General features: G+C 40.9%; 1 protein-coding gene across 1 annotated transcript in view; it reads left to right on the top strand.

The window, feature by feature from the left end:
- The first annotated feature begins 5,833 nt into the window (after positions 1-5,833).
- The window catches only part of LOC120618849 (zinc finger protein 501-like), a 28,627-nt gene continuing 11,304 nt past the window's right edge, over positions 5,834-23,156 (top strand). The window contains 5 exon segments of the mRNA XM_039882895.1: positions 5,834-6,014; positions 8,272-8,507; positions 15,377-15,601; positions 17,734-17,860; positions 18,227-18,337. Of these exon segments, the coding sequence (XP_039738829.1) occupies positions 15,587-15,601; positions 17,734-17,860; positions 18,227-18,337 (253 nt within the window). The 5' untranslated portion in view covers positions 5,834-6,014; positions 8,272-8,507; positions 15,377-15,586.

The following is a 23,156-nucleotide window of genomic DNA, read 5'->3' on the forward strand; positions in this document are numbered from 1 at the left end:
TAAGCCCTAAATCCCATTCCTCATTCTGTCTTAAACACAAAGGTCTATTTTTCTCCTATTCACTACCTGTCAACCCACAGGTCGGTTGTGCAAGCGGGGGTACAGAAGCAGAAAGCTTATTGTTGGAATATTATGTTCCCATGGGTGATAGCCTATGTTCCCATGGGTGATAGCCAAGCAGTAATTTTCCAGCCAGCACATTCCCCACTGGCCTTAGCAGAAAATCAAATCTTTGATTCTTCATGTGGAATTTGCTCATAGCCTCTATTTTGTAATACTAAAAGTTTAATAGAATTAATTCTCTTCCTTATATATGCAAACAAGAAATTGAGGAAACATGGGCCAAAAGTTAACAAGAGGAGGAGGACGATTAAAGGGCCAGCTACAGCAGATAGGAGGGTTGTTAGCCATGGGGACCAATTGAACATCCTATGAAACCAGTTATCTGATTCTAGTCTTTGTTTTTCCTTGGCATCTAAATTTCTTTCTACTAGTCTTAAGCTCTCTCTAATTACTCCAGAGTTATTAGCATAGAAGCAACACGTTTCACCTAGAGCCATACATAATCCATGTTGTTCTAAGAATAATAAATCTAAACCTCTTCTATTTTGGAGGACTACTTCTGCTAGTGAACCGATGAAGTTCTAGTCTGCTGAGCTCAGTTAAGTTTAAGGGAGTTCCTACCCTGACATAGTAAGTGGGTTTTTGGGTTTAGGCACAACTAGCAATCTTTTCCTATGTCTGGGTGGTCTTATTTAAGACCTTGTGTATTGTCGTTAGCAAAGTTATTAATGCTCCTTCTGATTTTGGTTGTGGCTGGTCGAATGCCTGGGCTAAAGAGATAAAAAGGAAAAAACAAAGGGTTATACTTATGTACGCTTGAGTCTTAGTCTTAAGGGCCCGTCTTCCTGAGCTGTCCACTCTTGTGCTGCCTTCATGTGGGAGTGATGAATCCATGATGGGATGCTATCTACTTTGACTGCAGTGGGTGTCGTCAGGTAGACAGTGAAGGGTCCTTTCCATTTGGGTTGTAGTCCCTTGGAAGTGAATTTCCGGATCCACACAGAGTCCCCAGGCTGAAACTGATGGGGAAGTCTGTCCCCTGGGGCTGAGTGGGCAGCATGAACCCCAGACCAAATCTCCTTCTGTACACTTTGAAAGGCCTGTAAAGACTTAAGTAAGACAAGGTTACGTAGTTCTGCCTTTTTTTCATCTTCTATTCTAGGTACTAAAGGTGGGGGTTTTCCAAAGAAAATTTCAAATGGGGTGAATCCATTAATATATGGAGTACACCTGGCTCGGAGAAGAGCAAAGGGGAGAAGTTCTACCCAGGTCCCACCAGTTTCTAATCCTAACTTGACTAATGTCTTTTTTAGGGTCTGATTCATTCGCTCTACGTGGCCTGAACTTTTGGGCCCGGTGGGCGCAGTAGAGTTTCCATCGCAAATTTAGGTAGCTAGCCAATTACTGTGATACCTTTGCTGCGAAGGCTGGCCCGTCATCCAACCCTAACGTTCCAGGGATACCAAATTGGGGGAGAATTTCTTGTAGTAGTTTCTTAGTAACTACTAAGGCAATTTCTTTCCTGGTGGGGAAGGCCTCTGCCCATCCTGAAAAGGTGTCTATAAAAACAAGTAAATATTTGTAGCCCCCCACAGTCGGGGTTACCTCAATGAAATCGACTTCCTAGTGGTCCCCCGGATAAGTTCCTCTTTCCCTATGCCTAGGTTCTTCTATCTTCCCCTTCTTTGGATTAACTTGGGCACGAGCTGGGCATCGTGAGGCCATCTCCTCTGCAGTTCTTCTCCCTTTTAACAAGTGAAAGTAGGGGTCTAAAGCTTGGAGCATCTTAGTTCACCCTAGGTGTGTGGTCTGGTGTAGTTGGTGGAAGAGAGTCCTTCCAAGGGCCGTGAGAGCCCGATTTTTCCATCTGGGGTTGTCCACCACCCCTGTTGGTTCCTAGTGGCTCTCTTGCCCTGAAAATATATGTCCTCTTCCGCTGTATAGGTTGGAGACGGAGGCAGTTCTAGGTAAGGGACAACAGTCAGCAGATGTGGTGGGGGCCCCACTGGCCTTGTGGCCACTGTTCTTGTCTCTGAAGTTCCGGGGATACCAAATTGAGGGAGAATTTCTTGTAGTAGTTTCTTAGGAGATGGCCTCACGATGCCCAGCTAAGAAACTACTACAAGAAATTCTCCCTCAATTTGGTATCCCCGGAACTTCAGGGTTGTTTCTGAGAGACAACCCTGAGAAACAACCCAGGGTTGTTTCTCTCAGCCTCAGGACTATTCCCTTTTTGATGCCCTTTACAAAGAACAATAGCAAGAGTCTTCTCGCAAGGGGAGGATGGCCAGGGTGGTGGTATTGGCTGGTGCCTCGCCTGGAGCGGGAGCAGGAGGCCCATAGGGGTTACCTGCCCGTGTCTGAGGAGGTGAGGTGGTCCTATTTGGCCTCTGTTGTCCTGGATTATAGGGTGGGGGAAGGTCACTGTCCTTCGTTGGAGACTGGAGGACTGAGGGACTGGGCTGTCTTGGAGATTCAGTTGCTGCATGTTTCTGGGGGCCCACAACTGAGACTCACGCCCCTAGAGAAAGGGCACACCGGGAGAGCCAAGGAGGGGGTGTCTGAACAAGGTTTCACCATTGATTGATGTAGGGAAACTGATCGGGATGTCCTGGGTCTCCCATGACAATCTTCCAAAAATTCCTCACTAAACCCCTGTCAAAAGAACCCTCCAGAGACTAGTTTACATCAAAAGACAGCCACTGAACTTTACGCAGTGTTTTTAGTCTGCCTGGAGAAAACTTTATGCCATAGTCAGCTCCTTCTACAAACCCTTCTTTGAAATGTCGCAGGAGACAACCCAAGGGTGTCTTATGTGAACTCAGGCTTCCTCCCATCGCTTGCGCAGAAAACACATAACAGACACTCAGACAAGAACAATCAGACACTCAGACAAGAACAATTACTGGGGTGTAGGTGGACCCAGAGAAGTCCACCACCTACAACCTAGACACGACCAGAGACAATAAACAGAACCCGACAACAGGGCACAGGAGGCGGCATCCCGCGGCCTGGCCATGGTCTGGGAGATACGATTGCGTCCAGTCTCTCCACGGACCCTCACTGACCAGTCAACAGAAACAGGAAGGTACCTTTTATCCAGACACCGAGGCCTCGGAGAGTCCAGATTCCCGTCGGGACCAGGAACAAAGAGTGTGTCCTAAAGGTTACGTCCTTGACGATTGTACTGACCCATCACAGCATTCAAGGTCCCTGGAACATCTCAGGTTGGCCACCCCTTTGAATCCGTAACAGGGACAGCAACCACTTCGGAGTCCTGTCCGGTCTTAGATCCCAGGGCCCCTCCCTGAGATCTCGCTGGGGCCTCCAAATGTTGTAGCCGTCAGCCCCCGAAAGACACACGGACCACCAGAAATCAGTGTTATAGGAAACACACTCTTTATTCAGCCAGCTGGGTCTGCCAGGGATACGCAGACCCCAAATTAAGCAGCCCCAAAATGTAGAGGCATAGGGTTTTTAAGCCCTAAATCCCATTCCTCATTCTGTCTTAAACACGAAGGTCTATTCTTCTCCTATTCATTACCTGTCAACCCACAGGTCGGTTGTGCAAGCGGGGGTACAGAAGCAGAAAGCTTATTGTTGGAATGTTATGTTCCCATGGGCGATAGCCAAGCAGTAATTTTCCAGCCAGCACAGTAGGACTTGGGGATAATCCCCCTGTTTACTTGGAACAAAGCCAGGCCCAAATACAAATTCCCATTTTTTGTCTTATAATTAATTAGCCGAACTATTTGTCCCCACTGATCAATCCAAACAAAATCCTTGTAAAATGATTTATAAAAACTTTAGTTAATCTCCTCTTCAGGTCACTGAACTGTGGGTCACCCTCGAGCAGTATAATTAGGAAATACCTCTCCTCTTAAGTCTTTCCTGAGACTAGGGGCCCTCAGGGTAAAACAGTCCTTGATCTACTGTAGGTCACCTACCTGCTCATCCACTCCCCCACTCCCTGCTCTTTCTAGCCTTGTCAACCCCGCCCTATAAAAAAAGCCCTTTTCTGTCTGAATTTTAGTCCCTGTAGGTCTTTAGATCAGACCATTCTCTCTAGTGTAATAATCTTTTGCATAAAGCCTCTCCTTGCAACAGTCGTTTTGTTTTATTTGATAGCGGTAAATATTATGTGTTCTGCAAGGAAGCAGAGTTTGCCACCCCGAAATATGCCTTTTGGGATAGTGGTTTTAAGCTAGTTATTAAGGAACAAAAGACTCTGAAGGAACCATTGACCATCCCTCTTTACCTGCTTAAATTTACGTAGAAGACCTGCTCTGGTAATGGAGATATCCTCAGAGATCACTATAGTTCAGTATAAACTAGTGTGTGATAAGAAGAATCTATCAAGGCTCATTTGCTCACAGTCCTTTCTATCCTAGTTTTAAAGATGGTCCAGTAAACATGTATTTACCAAAATTTGTTTTTCCGTCTCCATGTGAATTATCTTCCTGCCTTTTGAAGTCCCAAGCCACAATCCTGCCCCGCTTTGCCTTAGATCTAGAATGGTATATAAATGCCAACTGCCCAATACCTCTTTGAGTCTCCTATCTTATGGCACCCCGGCATGTATATCCATAATAAACTGGTGACATTTTCTTCTGTTAATCTGTCTATAAAATTTGATTATTAGCCAAGCCAGAAGAAGTTAGAAGGTGGTAAGAAAATTATTTTGGGGACCCTCCCCCAGCTCAATGTGTGCTTAAAACATGTAGTCTCTATTTTTGATAAAGTTTAATTCAGTAGGTCAAACTAGTTCCCGTTTTTGAAAACTTTGAAATCTTTTAAATAATATTTAATAATATGCATCTGTTTTATAATATTACAGGCAGACATGTCAAAAAGTTTCCTATGATTGAAGAAACATTTGTATGATGTTCATTTCACTCCCCTGTAAATTTTACAAGCAACAAAACTCCCCATAAACAAAATGGATTCATGACTTTCACCTATAATTGACTTCCCTCCCACTATTCTGAGTTTGATGAAAAGTTCCAGTCACTTATCTCTTAGTGAACATGGGAGTCCATGCTGATCTCTTTCCTGCCAAGATGGGTGGTTGGCAATATTACATAATACTGTATAATCTACTTAAGCCGCCATTTAAAGACCCCCAAATCTATCTCTAACACTATTTTTTAAAAGAAAATGTGCAGTAAACGAATTCATGGTATGATAATGTCATTGAATTCCAGTTACATCTGGGTGAAGTATAGAGTTAAAACAGGATGCATGTTATAAATGTAATCCAGTTAAGCAATCTATCAAAGTGGTTCCCTAGTTTCACTGCTTGAAAGAATCCTCTGCAGTGTCAAAATCAACATTTGTAATTGAGGTGGGAAAAATCTGATTCATCCTTCGTGGATAAGAAAATGTCACAGTTACACATAGTAGAAAAAACTACAAATATAATTAATTTACAAATGCAGTTTTGACTATGACCGTTTTTAACCTGTTAAAACGTAGACATCTTAGCGTTCAATTTAAGTGGCTCACAGAACTCTAAGCAAAACTTCAACTGTAGAAAACATCAATTTAAAATAGGCAGGAAGCAGCCCTGCTCCACAAGGATACTAAAGTTCAACGAGAGCCAAAATCAGAAGGTAGTGAGTGGGTGCCTTGAGAGCGAGGCGGAGGGGACCGCACACCCACCCTGGCTCTGATCCTGCGCCAGGCCGCCTCACCCTCCCGCCGCCTCCGCCGGGCCTGGCCGCTACGCCCCGCCCACTACCCCACACAGAGAGGGGTCCGGAAGCGCTCTGCCCAGACCCCTCCTTTTCCTGCCCGCAGACCCGGAAGCGGCTAGAGCAGGTTGAAGGTCGTAGCGGCTTCCGTAGTTTCGGTTTCTCTGGTTTGAACTTAAGTGTCCGCAGTCCTACACACTGAAGCCTGGGCGTAGCTGAAAACATTGGAACCCCCACACCCGCTCCTCCTACAGAGAGGTAAGTCCTAGCGTCCCGCCGAGATGTCTGGAGACCTGAGCGCTTCGCTGCTGGGTGGAGGGTCCACGTTCGTTTCCTGTTAAACTTTCTGAGGCTTCCTTGCCTCTGGTCTTTCCACCTTCGGTCCACTGGAAACAGCTTGCTGCGTTGTTTTCCTGCTTAAAACCCTTCCCTGGCCAGCCTGCTCAACCCTCGCGATTTAGTCTTGGGAGATGGATTCAAAGCCTTTGCAGCTTTCCCCCTAGCTTCGGCCCCTAGATGTCCCGAGTCCTCCCCGGCCTGGTATTCTGAAGACGCCCCTCGTCCCCGAGATTACTTCCCCCATTTAATAAGAGGCCCGATGCCCAGGGAGGACTTTTGAGTGGGGTGTTATTTAGGAGGGAAGAACACGTGGTGTCACAAGAACACGTCACCTCCCCCACGCCGGGAGGGGCTTTGTGGAAGCAGTGACTACGAAGGGGAGGCCAGGAGAGTGTCAGAACGAGGGTATGAGGGCGATCACGGGTGACAGAGATGCAGACAAGTGCGAGGGAGAAATGGTCAATGAGGTGGTCCACAAAGAGACGGCAAAATTGAGGATGTGGCGGGGGGACTTTTAAAGAGGTAGGGTGAAAGAGTTGGGAAAGTAGCAAGAAGAGAAAGAAATATAGAGAAAAGGGAGAGAGGGGCCTGGGAGAGGGGTCCTTGGTTAGCAGGAGTGAGGCCCACACAGGGCAAGGCACTTCAGACAGAGAGCGTGGTTAGGAGAAAAAGAGTTTGGGGGAGCCGAGTGCCGAAACAAAGTGGAGGTAGAGATGACCTCAGAGGGAGACGTGACACAGATTAGCCAACTGGGAGTGTCAGTGAGTTGGAATGGAAGGTGTGTGACAGGACAAGCAGAATGTAAACGTGGAACAGACTGGACACAGATTTAGGGAGAGGAGAGATGCAGAAAGATTAGGGAGAAAGAGCAACTGAGTTGATGAATATGGATGATTAAGTTATGATATATTGACTTGTGGCTTTAAAATCTATTTAATTTAAAATTTTATAAATTGTTTCAATTATACATATGGGAATGAGAATTACAAAACTCCAGTTTTCAAGGCTTGTGCCTTTTGTAATTATTTGTATCATCAGATAGCTTCCTTTTACAGCCCTTACTTGGCTAGAGGGAACAGAGTTAGTCATAGGTCTCTTCTCCTAGCCTGGGATGGCATGAGGGAGGTGAACTGGGATAAGAAATGACTTAGTCTGTTACTACATGATGCTTTTTCAAGGAATATTAAAAGCATTTTATCTTTTTTCTTTTAAGCATTTTCTTTTTTTCTTTCTACCTCTTATATTTAATTCATTTTTTAAAAAGCATAATGGGATAAATAGTAGTCTTATTGAATTTGTTTTTTCATAAATAATCATTAACTTCTGAAATAAATTTTGGTGACATCTCATAACCAGCTCTTATTCTTTTCTAAATATGTGGTAGTCATAATTTTTTGAAAAAACTTCTACCCAACAAGTTACTACATTAAAAAAATTTCTAATTATTTTCCTTTTTAAATATATTGTGTCTAGTTTAGATTATAAGCCTTGCAGTCTTTTTATTGTTTATCATATATTGAAAAATCCATTGGTATTTACTAAGCTATTTCAGTGTGTACTAGGTTAAGGATGTCTGTAATCTTAAATGAGGACCTAGTTTAGTGAGCTGGTCTAATATTTAGCAGCTTTGTTCTTCCCTTTATGTGATTTGTGAAATTAATGAGCTGTGAGCTACAAAGTAGGTGTTCCCAAGTCCTCCTTGTCCATTCTCAAAATGTTGAAGGATGGACTAAATGTGCTTGAAATTTTGTTTTAACAAAGCTCATCTATTCATGGTGAAGTTTTGATCAGCATATTTCCATAGCAAACCCTTCTATAAAGTTTTCAGCACCAGAATTTGTTCATCTCTTTATATTTTTAAAAATATTTTGTTGTGATTTGTTGGAAAAGAGTTAGGAAATCCTTGTTTATGTGGGGGAGGAAGAAACTTTCTTCTACCCTTAAGGATTTTTTGGCTAGTCTAATATTCATGTAGACATGAGACAGATTAGCAAGAGAAAATAACCAAATTTAATAGATACATGTGTATGGGAACCCTGCACACATAAGAGAGTCAGAGGCTCCACAAACACGAGAGGTTCAGAGACAGAGAGTGGATGTAAGACATTCTGGCTAAGGATGAGATAAGGTGCTTTGGTTGCTCTAAAGCAGCGGTCCCCAACCTTTTTGGCGCCAGGGACTGTTGCTCCTATGAGAATCTGAGGCCCGCAGAGCTGAGGTGGTGATGCTGGCGCTGGGGAACAGCTGCAAATACAGATGAAGCTTCACTCACTCGCCTCCTGCTGTGTGACCCAGTTCCTAACAGGCCACAGACCAGTACTGGTCCATGGCCCGGGTTTTGGAGACCGCTGCTCTAAAGGGTCCATGGCTTTAGCTCAGAACATTCCACATACCCTACAGGCATATATTGAGGTAAGTCATTTTGTACCCCTACATGTCTCTTCACTTGACCTGGTGACAGACAGCTCTCTGGTAAAAGGACTAAAGGACTATTAGTAGAATCTTTTGGATAGATAAAGAAACTGAGGCAGAAGAGTGAAAGACACAGATACTGGAACCAGAAGGCCCAGAGTCAAATCTTGGTTCTGTTACTCACAAGCTGTGTGAATTTTGGCAAATTGTTTACTGCTCTTGCCTTGGTCCAGCCTATGTGAAACAGGGATAATAGTGGCACCAGCTTTTCAATTAAGTGAGTGAATTTGGAGAAAGCCCCAGCACAAGGCCTGTGTCACTGAGGCACTTATGTGTGCAAGAGATTACTGCAAAGTGTTTCTATTAGATCTCCCTGCGCCTGTCAGGAACCCCCTGGGGCTGCCCTTCTTCCTGCCTCACCCGCCTGTTCCCAGGTACTTTTCTCCATCACAGGCCTCCCTTGGCTTGCTGCTGCCCTGGGCAGAACATTCCAACTCTCATGCCTGACATTTTTCAAATCCCCGCCCACAGAAGTTACTGAAACACCCTGAGCGTCTTCACACCGGGAGGGCTTTGCAAAGGGGTCCTCTCCACATGCTCCAGGAGGCCACTCTCTCCTGACTTTTAGACTCCTGTGTTAAAATATCTCCCCTGGAGCCCCTCAAACCCACAGGCCCCCCACTGAGTTCACTGTGCTTCCCTAAACTACTTCCTTTCCCAGGTTCCCCACTGTCCACCCAGTCACAAGGCCAGACCCAGAGTCATCTGTGCCACCCTCTGCCTCCTCAAGCCTGTCTGTCTCTAGCCCTGTCCCTCCTGATCCTGGACCCCTAACTACCAGTCCCCTCCTCTCCATCCTCATGGTCCCAGCCTGGCTCAGTGCCTGTCCTCTCTCCCTGGGACCACTCCCAGCCTCTTTAGTCTTCAGTCGCCTTTCTCTTCCAGTCTGTCCCCCTCATGGCTCCAGAGGGGTCTCCTTTCATCCAGAGCTGACCCACCCCTCCCCTGTTCACAGCCCTCCCACTGCTCCCCATGTAACCATCCCCTCAACAAAGTCCAGGGTCCTCAATTTGGTGAAGGACTCACCAAGACAAGTCAGTGCCCCACAAGCCACAGGGGCAGCACGTCCTGGGGATTGGAGGTGGGGGCCACCTGAGGCCCCCACAGTGTCAGCCACAGTCAGGTGACTGGGGCCTCTGTCCACAATCCTCAGCCCTCCCCACCCTTGCTGGCTCACCTCCCCAGGAAAGGGCATCTCCACTTCTTTGTCAGCACCAGGCAGCAGATAGCAGCAGGAGGAACAGCAGCAGGGCCTGAGGGGCTGTCAGGGGCTGTCATCCCCAAGGCCCTGGGACTCCTTGGGGGCATCAGGGTGGAGGAGTCTTGGGGGGGAAAAAGAAAGGAGATGACTAGGTAGAAGGTTCAGAACAGGGAAGGAAAGAAAGGCCTGGCTGGTGCTGTCGAAGTGACCTTGGGTGGGCAGCTGGCCTCTCTGAGCCTCAGTCTCCTCATCTGTAAAATGGTAACAGTCATACCTACCTCATAAGATTGTCACAAAAATTAAATAAGTGACTATACAGAAAGAGTTTGGAACAGTTCTGGCACATAGGAAGGTTGTATTTTATTTCATAATTGGACAAATACATATCTTTCTCCAGCAGTCTTGTGAGCTCCATGTGGGTGACATGACCCTTGTTTAATTTGTTGCCAGAACCTACTACTTGAGCTCATTGAATAATAATATGATAGATTAATATAAGTAAATCAAATATTTGTATTGATGGACAGACAATAAAACAATAAAATGCAATAATGAAGCTATGATGGACCACAAGGCCCCATACCATCTGGCCCGGTTTGCTCCCTCTGTACCCTCATATCCCACTCAGCCACTCCTTGGCTAGGCTCCAGGCACAGGGAAATCCTCACTGTTCCTTAAATTCATAGGCAGGTTTCTGCCTCGGGACCTTTATGCTGGCTGTTCCCTTGTTCCTAACTTTCCATGACCTTCCAGCTCACCAGCACAGACTACATTCCATTACCATTTTAAATTAGCCCGCATAGGGCTTGTTGCACTCAGATGTTTTTCTGTTTATTTACTTGTTTGCATGGTTACCGTCTGTCTCCTGATTAGCATGCCCACTCCACATATGCACAGACTTGGTCTTGTTTTGTCCTTTGTCTCCAGTGCTAGACACCAAGGAGATGGTTGATAAAACTTGGTTGAGTCAGTGTATAATCATAAATGTAGATACAAATGACAGACAAAGCTAAATATAAATGACAAAACAATTGGAAATGCAGAGAGAAATTGAGAAATATATAGAGATTTTTGTTTTCGTAATCTGATATATGTTTTTAATTTTAAAAATTTTAAGTGTAATCGGTATACAATATATTGGTTAATTTCAGGTATACAGTATAGTGATTTGACATTTTTATACCTTACGATGTGATCATCGCACCAACTCTAGTAACCATCTGTTACTGTGCAAACTTATCACAGACAGTATTATTGACTATATTCCTCCCCTTTTAACCCATCCTCCCAATCTCTCCCTTTTGGTAACCATCCCTTTAGTCTGTTTCTTTGAGTCTATTTATCTATTTGTTTTGTTTTGTTTATTTGTATTGTTTTTTTAGATTCTACATATCAGTGAAACCATAAGAAATTTGCCTTTCTTCGCCTGACTTATTTCACAGTATGGAGATTCTTCAAAAAACTAAATAAAAATAGTTGTACTATATCACCCAGCAATTCCATTTCTGGGTATTTATCCAAAGAAAATGAGAACACTAATTTGAAAAGATATATGCAGCATTATTTACTATGGCCAAGATATAGAAGGAACCGAGGCATCCACAGATAGATGAATGGATAAAGATTATGTGAGATGTGTGTAAGATGTGTGTATACACACACAATGGAATATTACGCAGCAATGAAAAAGAATGAAATCTTACCATTTGTGACAAAGTGGATGTATCTTAGAGGGTATTATGCTTAGAAAGTTTATTCCTCTCAGAACTTGACAGATCTAGTAGATAAATATTACAGGAACAGAAAGACTGTATAATACCATAAGAATGATAGAATATATACAGATTAAACTGTGATCCTTCAAAAAAAAATAATCTGTTCTTTTTCTAAGACCATGTTCCATTACAAAACTAATTATAAACTTGGCCACAAAGAAAACCTTAATAAACTGAAAAAGTTGAATTTTCACAGGGTCACATTCCAGTAAAATCATTGTGTGTGTCAGTGTAGGTTCATCTGTTGTAATCTTGCCCTACCCAAAGGAGGGATTGGATAATATAAGACTAGAAAAAGCTTGACAAATTTTGTTGTTTTAAGGTACTTAGAAATGCACGTTACTTAATTTTGTAAATGTAAAACAATTTCCATTTTGAAGGATTTAAAGAAATCAAGGCATTCTTGCATTACTGGGAAAATATGTTTACAGTAAATTCATTGTTGGTTACATTTTGATCAAAATTCACAATTTGGCACCTAGATTTGTAGATAAATATGGTTGCGAATTGTTATTCAATAAAATTCAGGTGTTCCAGGTCCCAAAGAGTCTTTTCTCTTGTTGGGAAGAGCCACTGAGTAAAGGGCACATCTTGGTTATTGGTTCTCATATCTGCAGAGAATGAAATATACACTCGGCTTTTTAAAAATTTCTCTTTGGCTTTATTTTCAATGAAATTATCTGAAGGAAGTGATTGTTTTTTTAAATTTCTTTACTAATTATTTTTATATTTTGAGCATTTTATTTATTTTTAAATTTTATCGAGGTTTAAAATTATTTTCCCGAGTCTTAGTAAGATGTATAATTCACATATAATATTGAATAAGTTTAACAACGATTTGATATGTGTATATGTTGTGAAATGATTCCCATTATAACTTTAATTAACATCTATCACCTTATGTAGTTAAGATTTTTTTCCTACTGATGAGACCTTTTAAGGTCTACTTTCTTAGGAACTTCAAATTTACCATATGGTAAGTAGTCCCATCTTATCAGCAGGAGATATGTTCCAGAACTCCGGTGGATAAACAAAACTGCAGATCGTACCAAAGCCTATATATACTATCATTTTTTGCTATAAGTACATACTTGTGATTAAGTTTAACTTATTAATCATCACAGTAAGAGATTAATCAACAATAACTAACAATAAAATAGAACAGTTATAACAGTATACTGTAATCAGATTTTTGTGAATGTGGTCTCTCAAAATATTTTTTGAAGTGTTTATTTATGAAAATCTATATTTAACATTTTCAATTTTCAGATCTTGGTTTGAGGGCATGTAACTGAAGCCAGGGAAAACGAAACCAAGGCTAAGGGGAGAATAAAGTACAGTGTTAATAACTGCAGTTGTCATGCTATACATTACATCCCTTGAACTTTTCTATCTTATAACTGGAAGTTTGTGCCTTTTGACCACCATTACTCAGTCACCCTCTGGACCTGTCAGGAAACTCAGATTAGATCTGTTTCTGATTTGGTGTTTTTAGATTCCGCTTATGTGATATCATACAGTATGTGTCTTTCTCTGCCTGACTGATTTCACTTAGCATAATGACCTAGTGTCCATCCATGTTGTTGTAGACAGCAGGATATCTTTTTATGGCTGAATAGTATTCCAACATTTAGGTCAGATCCATGTGTTGGCTATTGTGTGAATGATGCTGCACTGAAAATGGGGGTGCAGATGTCTCTCAGGATAGTGATTTCATTTCTGAAGGAAACATTTTTTTAAAGTGTACTTCCTTTCACTGTGACTAGTCATTGTAACCCTTGTGGTTCAACCCTTTGGGGAGTTCTCACTTATCATTTTATGATGGAGGAAGAAACAGAACCTCGGGCATATTGGTGAAATTTAGCCGTGGTTTCTTACCTTTCCTGAGAAATCTACAGGGTAAGAAGCCAAATGAAGCAGACCCTGACTTCAGAGTGGTGGGCAGTAACTTAGTCCCAGATTTAACAGGACAGAGAATGTGTGACTCTGCCCCATGGGACAGACATGGACAGTACTGGAGAGAGTTCTTATCGGTTGATTGTCCACCCTGTCCAAGTTGCCCACCTGGCAGGGAAAATTGGCAGTGGTTTTTTTGTCTCAGAATCTCTGCCCCTCATTTGCGTGTAATTTCTCTGACCCATTGTGTGCCTGTCACCTGCTCTGCAGTGGACACAGGGACACTGCCCAGCCTACTCTCCTTTGGACAGGTACAGGCACAGGTAGGTCTTCATAGATACTGGAGAGGGTAGAGGGGCCAGGGAGTTTGTCCCTCTCCTACCTTGCCTGCAGTGGCATCTAAATTGGGGCTATGTCTTTGCCCAGATGATGGCCCTGGCTTCTGGGCTCCAGGAATACCCCTCCCCGCCACTGTCCCTTTAGTTAATTAGGATATGTAAAAACTGTGTTATAAAAGATTCTGCCTCATTTTATTTTGGATTTGTTTTTGGGAAAATTTTTACTCATAATTTTGCTGTTAACCGAAAACTGCTCTTAAAAAAGTCGAAAAAAATTAAACTACAATGGTATGTGGAGCATTATACACTTGAGATAACATGTTAAAAGTTTCTAATGTCTCAAAGAATATTTAAGAAGTAAATAGGCTTTATAGAAAATGTACCTTAATCAATGCACTTTAAAGATGTGAGAAAATACTAGTGCCTAAAGTCGGGGCAGAAGACAGTTTGTGTCACTACAATTCATAAAACACCTGCAAACTTACACTCATGTGAACACTCAGGATAATAAAGAAGAAAATTCTGATCTGTGAATTAAGTTATAATATGCTTTGTTACTGAACACTTATCATTACTTCCATCGTGTAGCATCAAACATGCATAGATGGCATCATTTTTCTGTATGGTCCCAGCACAAATTGCTAATCTGTTCTCCATTGCTCCTTTGGTTCATTTGAAACTATGCTGTGATATAAACACCTTCAGGCTCCTGGTCTCTACTGGATGGAGGCTCCACTCACTTGTGGACAGGGGTCACACCGCATATTGTTATTCCACGTGGCCTGTGGGAGGGGAGGGGGCACAAGGATCTGGGGACTCTAGATAGTTTTAGGAAGAATTCTGAGGGCAGGTCCCTCACACAACTCTGACACCACCAGGTGATTCCTGCCTGTCCCTTGTACCTGCGCACTAGGCAGAGATAGCCACACGCATTCCAGAACAAGCCGGGCTCCTCGGAATCTGCCCAGGGAGTCTGCTCTTCTTCTAGAAGTGCCTTTCCCATCCCCTCACACTGCTCAGAGGTCTGAGGTGTGCTAGGTCTGGCATCTTAGCCCCGTGCTACTGAAAACAGTATGGAGGAGCAACATCAGCACCACCAGGAATTAGTTAAAGATGCCATTTCATGGGCCCCACTGTAGACTTGTGGAATCGTAACTGAGTGGGACCCTGACCCCCAGGGGATCCGTATGCACTTTAAAGCTTCAGAAGAGAGGTTTAGCTAAATAGTTCCCTTCTGGTTTCCTGTTAGGATTGCCTGAGGAGTTGTAAGAAATAATGTCACCTCCATTCTTGCCCAAGAGTTGCTCAGCTGGTCTGGGTGGAGCATCATTTTTTTAACGAGTGCTCCAGGTGATTCTGAGGCGAGTCGGGGTGGAGCAGAGCTGGAGGACTGGGTGTGAGAGTTGAGAGCAGACTGCGTGTGTGAGGGGGTGGTGAGTAGCTGGATTCTCTGTTGGGGGTGTGAGGGGCGGGAGAACAGCCCACATTCTCATTGCTATAGCAGAATTTGTGCATATGGGGGGCGAAACGAAGGGGCGGTGACGGTGGTGAGCGTGTGGAGACCGGAAAGAAAAACCTCACAGTTCGGTCTTCATGTAGGAGCTCCTGGTCCCTGCTGCTCTCCTGTGACAAAGGACTAGTGAGGCTGGCCTTTTCAGCATTTCCAGGTCCTTCTGCCTGAGAGTGTGTTGGAAGCAGATGAAGGGGCTGTGCTGACGTCTGCGAAGGCAGATTCTCAAGATGCAGATGTGATTCCTCAACACGACATCCCTTGAGAAAACAGCCCAGAGCTCGAGGACAAAGGACACAATGGCTGCTTCACAGGTAAATGTTCTGTCCTTGGTCAGAGGCTGCATCCACTTTTCCTCAAATCTATTAATTTAGAATCTGCAAACCTTTAATTCTCTACTTGAGATGTTCTTGCTCTGTTGGGTTGTTTTCAACTGCTTATTTTTTCCTTTTTTTTTTTTTTTTAAATGATTGTCTAGGTCAGCTCTTTAGAACACTTTTCTCCTTTGTCCCAGAGCCTAGTCTCCCTTGTCCCAGAGCCTAAGCTTCCTACAGGGCTTAAAGAATTCTCACTGTGAATTAATTACCAACTATTGAAAACATTCCCCTGGTGACAGATCAACATGGGAAGGCATTGCTAGTCAAGATTACTCTTGGGATGTGGTCATATCTTTCCGTATCTGTGAAGAAGGGATATGTCTGTTTTAGAATCAAGGGGATGCAAGGACAGCTTTGTAGAACAGAATTAAGAAAATGCTCATTTAACCAGGATGGCATGAGTGGTCAGAATTGCTCAGCAAATTCTGACAAATGAGTAACTTGTTCACTACATTGGCAAGAAAGACTAAGTGCATTTATTTGATTTACAGAATATGGGAGGTATATGTGAGTTGAAATTTACATAAAACATGTTAGGAGTGGCGAGGTGTTATTTTCTGTGCTTCAGTCACCTAACCTCACTTCCATACACCTGATTTTTACTTGGTTCAGGTGCATTCTGCCAGGTTTCTGCCTATTAAAGTTAATACTTTTTCTTGTGTTTTAATAAGGGTCTTGGAGGGATTTATTGAGAGATAGGCATAAAACATCCCATTTCATCTGGGAACTCTCTTCCTAGTTTGCTTGTAGGTTGCTTTGCAAAATGAAGGCTCTCACTTTTGTTTACTGGAGATACTGCCTTTTGCAAGTGAAGGCTTTAATCGGTCAGATCTTGGACCTGCAAATTTTCATTATATTCTACGGTCATGTCACAAACATACTCTTCTTTATCGCTTTGTATTTTCGAAAAAGCTTACAGGAATCATCTTATTAATGTATATTCAAATGTGTTAAATATTTAAAATATAGCTCAGCACAAATGATAAAAATTTTCAAAGAAATTAAGACAGAATAGCTCTAACTTACATTTTATGTCATTGTGTGTTCATCTCCTTTGTTTATAAAATACAAAGAGTATCATCCACAGAGATTTATGAGATTAACGCAATTGAAAATAATCTTGATTTTCTTCTCTGTCACTTAATGTGTACATAGTTCCCATATTTTGTCTGTCTTTGTGCATAAAATGTTAACATTTTAGTTCTTCTTTCTTCTTACTTTCTTGTTTCTATTCTCAGTTATGAGCTATGAACATTCATGAGGGTTGTCTGTGCATATTGACCTGTGTTTTTTGTTGTTGTTGTTAAATTCTAGATAAAGTTCAGAGTAACACCCAGGTTCTACCATTTACTGGATGTTTCACCAAAAAAGACGAAGAATGTCCTTGTTCTCAGATTACTTATGTGGATTATGAGTTAATATATAAAAAACTGTTAGAACAATATATAGTAAATTTTTTAGGACTGTGTTTGCTATGCTTTCTATTCTATGAGACCTATAAATTTTATATAACTGTTTCAGTTCAAAGTCTTGTATGAAATATTTCCTTTATTTTCTTCCTCTGTGCTATTCAAAGTGTAGCACATGGACCAGAAAGATTGATATTACTAGTTAAACATGAGCTTGTTAAAAATTGGGAAATTCAGGTCTCACCTCAGAACTGAATCACAATCTGCATTTTTACAGAATCTCCCAATTTATTAATGTACGTGTAAAAATTTGAGAAGTACTGTAGAGTTCTCACCATGACTTTTCCACCTGAAAAATATACACCCTTTATCCTGTGTGATACAGATACAGCACTCAGAAGCGGATATGCCTGTGTTGATGCCTTCATTTTTAAAATGTATCTTCAGAAAAGTGAAGTCTTTATAGTGGTTTTGTGGATCATATGTCATCCTATTTCCTGAGTTAGAAAATACATTAGAGAATATTACTGTATTAAAAAATGATCTTATTGAATAATCAGAATTATTCTCCTAGGTCAAAACTGATTCTCTGTTTGTTTTCACAGTAGGTCACATTATGAACTCTGCCCAAGGCCATTTGGTAAATGTCTTTTATTTCAGGGACTGTTGATATTCAGGGACGTGGCCATAGAATTCTCTCAGGAGGAGTGGGAATGCCTGGACACTGCTCAGAGGGCCTTGTACAGGGATGTGATGTCGGAGAACTACAGGAACCTGCTCTCCCTGGGTGAGGATGACTTCCCTCCAGAATTCCTACTCCACCCACAGGGTTTTGTTTCCTTCATTAGGACAGTGTTTCTCGGGAGCTTCTGCTTTGTGTGATAGAGATTCAGGCACCTGCTCTCAAGGAACAGATTGGGGCCTTACCTGTGTAGAACAGAAAGGTTTCATGATGTTCGTGGAAATGGAACTCAGGATCTGAAAACTGTAAATGTCCAATATAGTAAAGGTGCCGTCAGAAAACAGTATTTTGGGAAATAATATTCTAGAATATTCTAACATTCTACAATATCCTCTCCTCACTTGAGCACCATACTGGATTGGAAATTGGAGAATCTCCTTCAAAATTCATGTTCCTTTTTCTAATAAACAGGTCTTGCCATCTCTAAGTCAGAGACCTGTTTATTAGACCCGATCATCTTTTTGGAGCAAATGAAGGAACCCTGGGATTTGAAGAGAAAAAAGACGATATCCATCCACCCAGGTAGGTGGGAATGACAGAAGCAGATGACACAGGTGAGAAGGCCAAAGGTCACCGAGGAAGCCAGACCTTAATGTATGGTTGAGGAGGCTCTGCTTCAGTGGAAATGAGTTTGAGAGGGCGAGGTTTGCTTCTAAGTTGCCAGAGGGATGGCTCCCCTCTGGCACTGACCATGGTCTTCCACCATCTAATGACTCTCCTTCTGCCCCAGCGGTCTCCCGTCGCATTCGCAGTGAGAGCCAGAGTCCTGCCCTTGGACTGTGAGGGCCGACGTGGTCTGGCTACTTTTCGTTGCTTTCGGGGCCCGGGAAAGTCTGTGCACGATGCTGAGGAATGATGTGTTAAGCCAGTTTTAAGTTCTGTTTTGCCTCGTGTAAGTAGTTTGTGAGGGAAGTGGTTGTGATCCTGAAATTTGGTTCAGAAATCCCAGGAACACTGGGGACAGATGTCATATGTTCTTCTGTATAATTTCCAGTCCTGTGGAGGCTTCAAACATGACCCTGCAAAGTTCACACTCAGTAATGTCACAGCCTAGTGCACCTCCCTTAAATGAGAAAATCTAATTCTGTTTCACTTCAAACTGTCCTTTTGTTTTGTATTAAGTAACATTAGGTCTTTCAAGTCTGTATGCCTTCATGTCTCAATGTTAAAACAGTTTAATGTATCCATTTACTTAATAGAATTCTTAAATAAGTTAATGCCGTAGGGGGCTCAGAATATTACCCACCAGGTAGTAAAATCTTTGGTGTTTCTTTATTTCTAAATAACTATTATAATTCTGACTTGTTTAGAAAGTTTCCTGGGACTGTGTCCTGTGTTTTCACTGTTTGATTAGATCTCCATCAAATGCGTTCTTCTAGATCCACAAGTTCTTTTAGATTCACATGCTCGAATGTATACCATTGGTAAGAAGTTAGTTATAGAATTATTAGACAGCCTGTCATTAGGGAAATGTTTGTTTCCCCAATTTAACTTTACTTTAGACAGAAAGTAATCATTAGGTTTTTCATCTACTTTTCTAAACATGTCTTCATTGTGGTATACTTTACTGTCACATGTTTGTTGTATAGATCTGTGATTCCTGCATATTTTACAACTTTCTTGTTCCTTAATTTAGAATTGAAGGTTTTTTCCCTATGTAGAATGGATTGCGTCCTACAAATATTTTGTTAAAACAGCAGAAATATATTAATACCATAATAAATTTCTCTAGTGTCATTTAAATGGTTATTAAAATTTTCCATTACAGCTATTTATGAACGATTTTAATGCATTTTTTGTGAAAGTTTCCTGCCAGATAGCACATGCCAGTGATTCAAAATGTTTGCTGTTCATGAGTGCACAGTCATAGTTGGAAATTATAGTTATATAGAAGGATTCTTTTTTAATGCATCTATGCTGTATTCAAAATTCTTAGGTATAAATTTTTATTCTTGTTTTGCAATTTCATTGCAGTGTTTCCTTTTTAATGGTAGGTTTCACAAATTTAGTTAATCCATTTTTGGTATTTACTTATATGTTATTAAATAACAGGATTCGATTCACTACTCTTAAAGACAATGTGGTGTTTTAATTCCAGTATGAATCAGCTAGATGTCTCTTGCCATTAAAATTATGTGTATGTTTGTCTGTAAAAGTTTACCTCTACTTTGTTCCTGACTTTTTTATTTCTTTACTTGGTTAATTGCTAATAGTTGTTTTACCCTATACAGTTAAGTAGTTATGGAAATAAGTCTTAATATCTTATCTACTTACTGATGAATTTATATTTCTTTGTGTAAGAGAAACACTTTTTGAATAGAAGGTAATTTTTTTTTAAAGTTTTATAACTATCTCTTAGGTATAATTTTTAATTTTGGTAAAAAAACAGGGTGACTACAAATCTACCATCTTAACCATTTGTATCTGTACAGTTCATTCACGTGTCAAGTATGTTCAGATTGTTGTGTAACTGATCACTAGAAATTTTCATCTTGCGAAACTGTGTCAGTACCCATTAAACAACCACATCCTCATATCCTGTTACCCCAAGGTCCTGGCAACAACCATTCTCCTTTTTTATGAGGTAGACTACATTAGATTACTCACATAAGTGGAATTATATAATATCAGTCTGACTCATTTGTTTCACTTAAAAGATGTCTTCTAGATTTATATATGTTGTATCATGTGAAAAGATGTGTTTTTGTTTCAAGACTGAATAATATTTGATTGTATGTGTATGCTTATATTTTCTGATCCAGTCATCTCTCCTTGGACATCTGGTTTGTTTCCCCCCATATTACAGGCTTTCCTGAATAATGCTACAATGTATATAAGTGTCCAAATGTCTCTTGCAGACTCTCCTTTGTATATTATATGCCCAGAAGTGGGATGGCTGCATCATAGGATAGTTCTGTTTTTAAATTTTTTGAGAAATCTTCCTACTGTCTTTCATACTGCAGCATTAATATTTCCTCCAACTGTGCATACGAGTCTAATTTCTCCACATTTTTGCCAGCATGATATTTTTTCTTTGTTTGATAGTGGTCGTTCTAATTGGTATGAGGTGATATTGTGGGTATTTTTTTTTAATAGAGAATGCACACATTAATTTTTTGTATGTACATAAAAAAAGTGAAAGACTCACATAGACCTAAGAACAGATATTTCAGAGAAGTAGACCAAAGATGCCTTTTTTAAGAGCAATTTTAGGTTCACAGCCAAATTGAGTAAAATTACAGAGAATTCCCATATGATCTCTGCCCCCATATGCATAGCCTTCCTCTTATCAGTGCCCACCACAGTGGTAAATTTGTTACAACAGATGAACCCATATTGTCCATCATCACTTAAAGTTGATAGTTTACATTAGGGGTCACTGTTGGGTTGTACATTCTATGGATTTAGAAAAATTTAAGATGATGTGTCCACCATTCTAGTATCATGCAGACTAGTTTCACTGCTCTGAATGTTGTCTGTGCCCCACCTCTTCGTTCCTCCCTCCCCAAACCCCAGCAAACTTGATCTTTTTCCTGTCTCCATCATTTAGCCTTTTCTAGACTATCATAGAGTTGGAATCATACATTAAGTAGCCTTTTCAAATTGACTTCTTGTACTTAGTATGTATTTAGGTTTTTTTCCATGTCTTTTCACGGCATGACAGCTTATTTCTTTATAGCTGCTAATAATATTCTGTTGTCTGTATGCACCACAGTTTATTCGTTCACCTTTTGACAGACATCTTGATTGTTTTCCAAGTTTTGGAATCATGAATAAAGTTGCTGTAGCCATCCATGTGCAGTCTTTTGTATGGATAAAAGTTTTCAACCCTTTGGGTAAATACTAATGAGCACAATTGCTGGATCATATGGTAAGAGTATGTTTCGTTTTATAAGAACTACCAAACATCCTCACAAGTGGCTATAGTATTTTGCAATTCCTTCAGCAAAGAGTGTTCCCATTGTTCTATGTCCACAGCAGCATTTGGTGTTGTCAGTGTTCTGGGGGCCTAACCTTTCTAGCAGGTTTGTATTATTATTTCAATTTGCTGTTTGTTCAATTCTTGTTGTTTTTAATGTGCTTTTCCCTGGTGACATGATGTGGAGCATCCTTGTACATAATGATTTGCCACATGTTTATCTTCTCTGGTGTGTTGTCTGTTAAGGTCTTTGGCCCAAATATTTTTCAGTCAGGTTGGTAGTTTTTTCACTGTTGAATTTGAAGACTTCTTTTTATATTTTGGATAATAGTCCTTTACAGGGATGTCTTTTGCAAGTATTTTTTCCCAATCTGTGGCTTCTCTTTTGTGAGCTTGATGAGGATGGCTTGTTTGTTTTTGCCCCTTAATATCTGATTTGCAGCATGGGAGTTCAAAACTTAATACTGGGGTTTAAAAAAAAAACAAAAAAACTTGGTTAAGAATTTGTCTTGAAAAATCTGAAGTGTATGAAATTAAGTTTATATATAGTAACATTGAAGTTGTAATTGCAGATTGTATGTGCTCATTGGAATAAACATAATGAGTTGTGTTGATAGAGACGAGTTTGGGTATAAATTTTCTGAGAATATGTCAAGTATAATGACATATAGTTTAATTCATTCCTATTTGTACAACATCATCATAAAAGTTGCCATTTTTTCACAATTTTTTTTATTTTTTTGTGTTATAAAAGTAGTGATATTACAATAAATGAAAGAGCAGAGGATTTATCATAATTTTGTCATTCAAAATGGGACCAGTTGTTTACTTATTTATGTTTGTAGAGTATGGTTGACATGCAATATTAGTTTCAGTTATACTATGTAGTGATTCCTCATTCAGATATCTTACAAAGCGATCACCACACTAAGTCTAGTAACATTTGTTATCTTACAAAGGTATTAAAATAACCTTGACTGTATTCCCTATGCTGTACATTACATCCTGTGCCTTACTCATTTTGTAACTAGAAGTCCCTGCTTCTTGATTCACTTCGCCTTTTTCATCTTTTCCCACACCCCTCCTCCTCTCTGGCAACCATCATTTAATTCTTTGTATCTACGAGTCTTTTTTTGATTTTTTTGTTTGTTTTTTTTAGATTCCACGTATTAATGAAGTCGCATGTTCTTTGCCTTTATTTGTCCAACTTATTTCACTTAATATAAAACCCTCTATGTCCGTACATGTTGCCAGGGGCAGGATTTTCTTCTGGATGAATAATGTTCCATTATGTACATTTATTACATATTCTTTAAATGTTGCTACTGTATCTTGCCTATTGTAAATAAAGCTGCAATAAACATAAGAGTGCATATATATGTTCACATTAGTGTGTTCACATTCTTTGGATAAAATGCCCAG

The sequence above is a fragment of the Pteropus medius genome, unplaced genomic scaffold (assembly GCF_902729225.1).
Source record: "Pteropus medius unplaced genomic scaffold, Ma_sr-lr_union100, whole genome shotgun sequence".
Taxonomy (NCBI): domain Eukaryota; kingdom Metazoa; phylum Chordata; class Mammalia; order Chiroptera; family Pteropodidae; genus Pteropus; species Pteropus medius.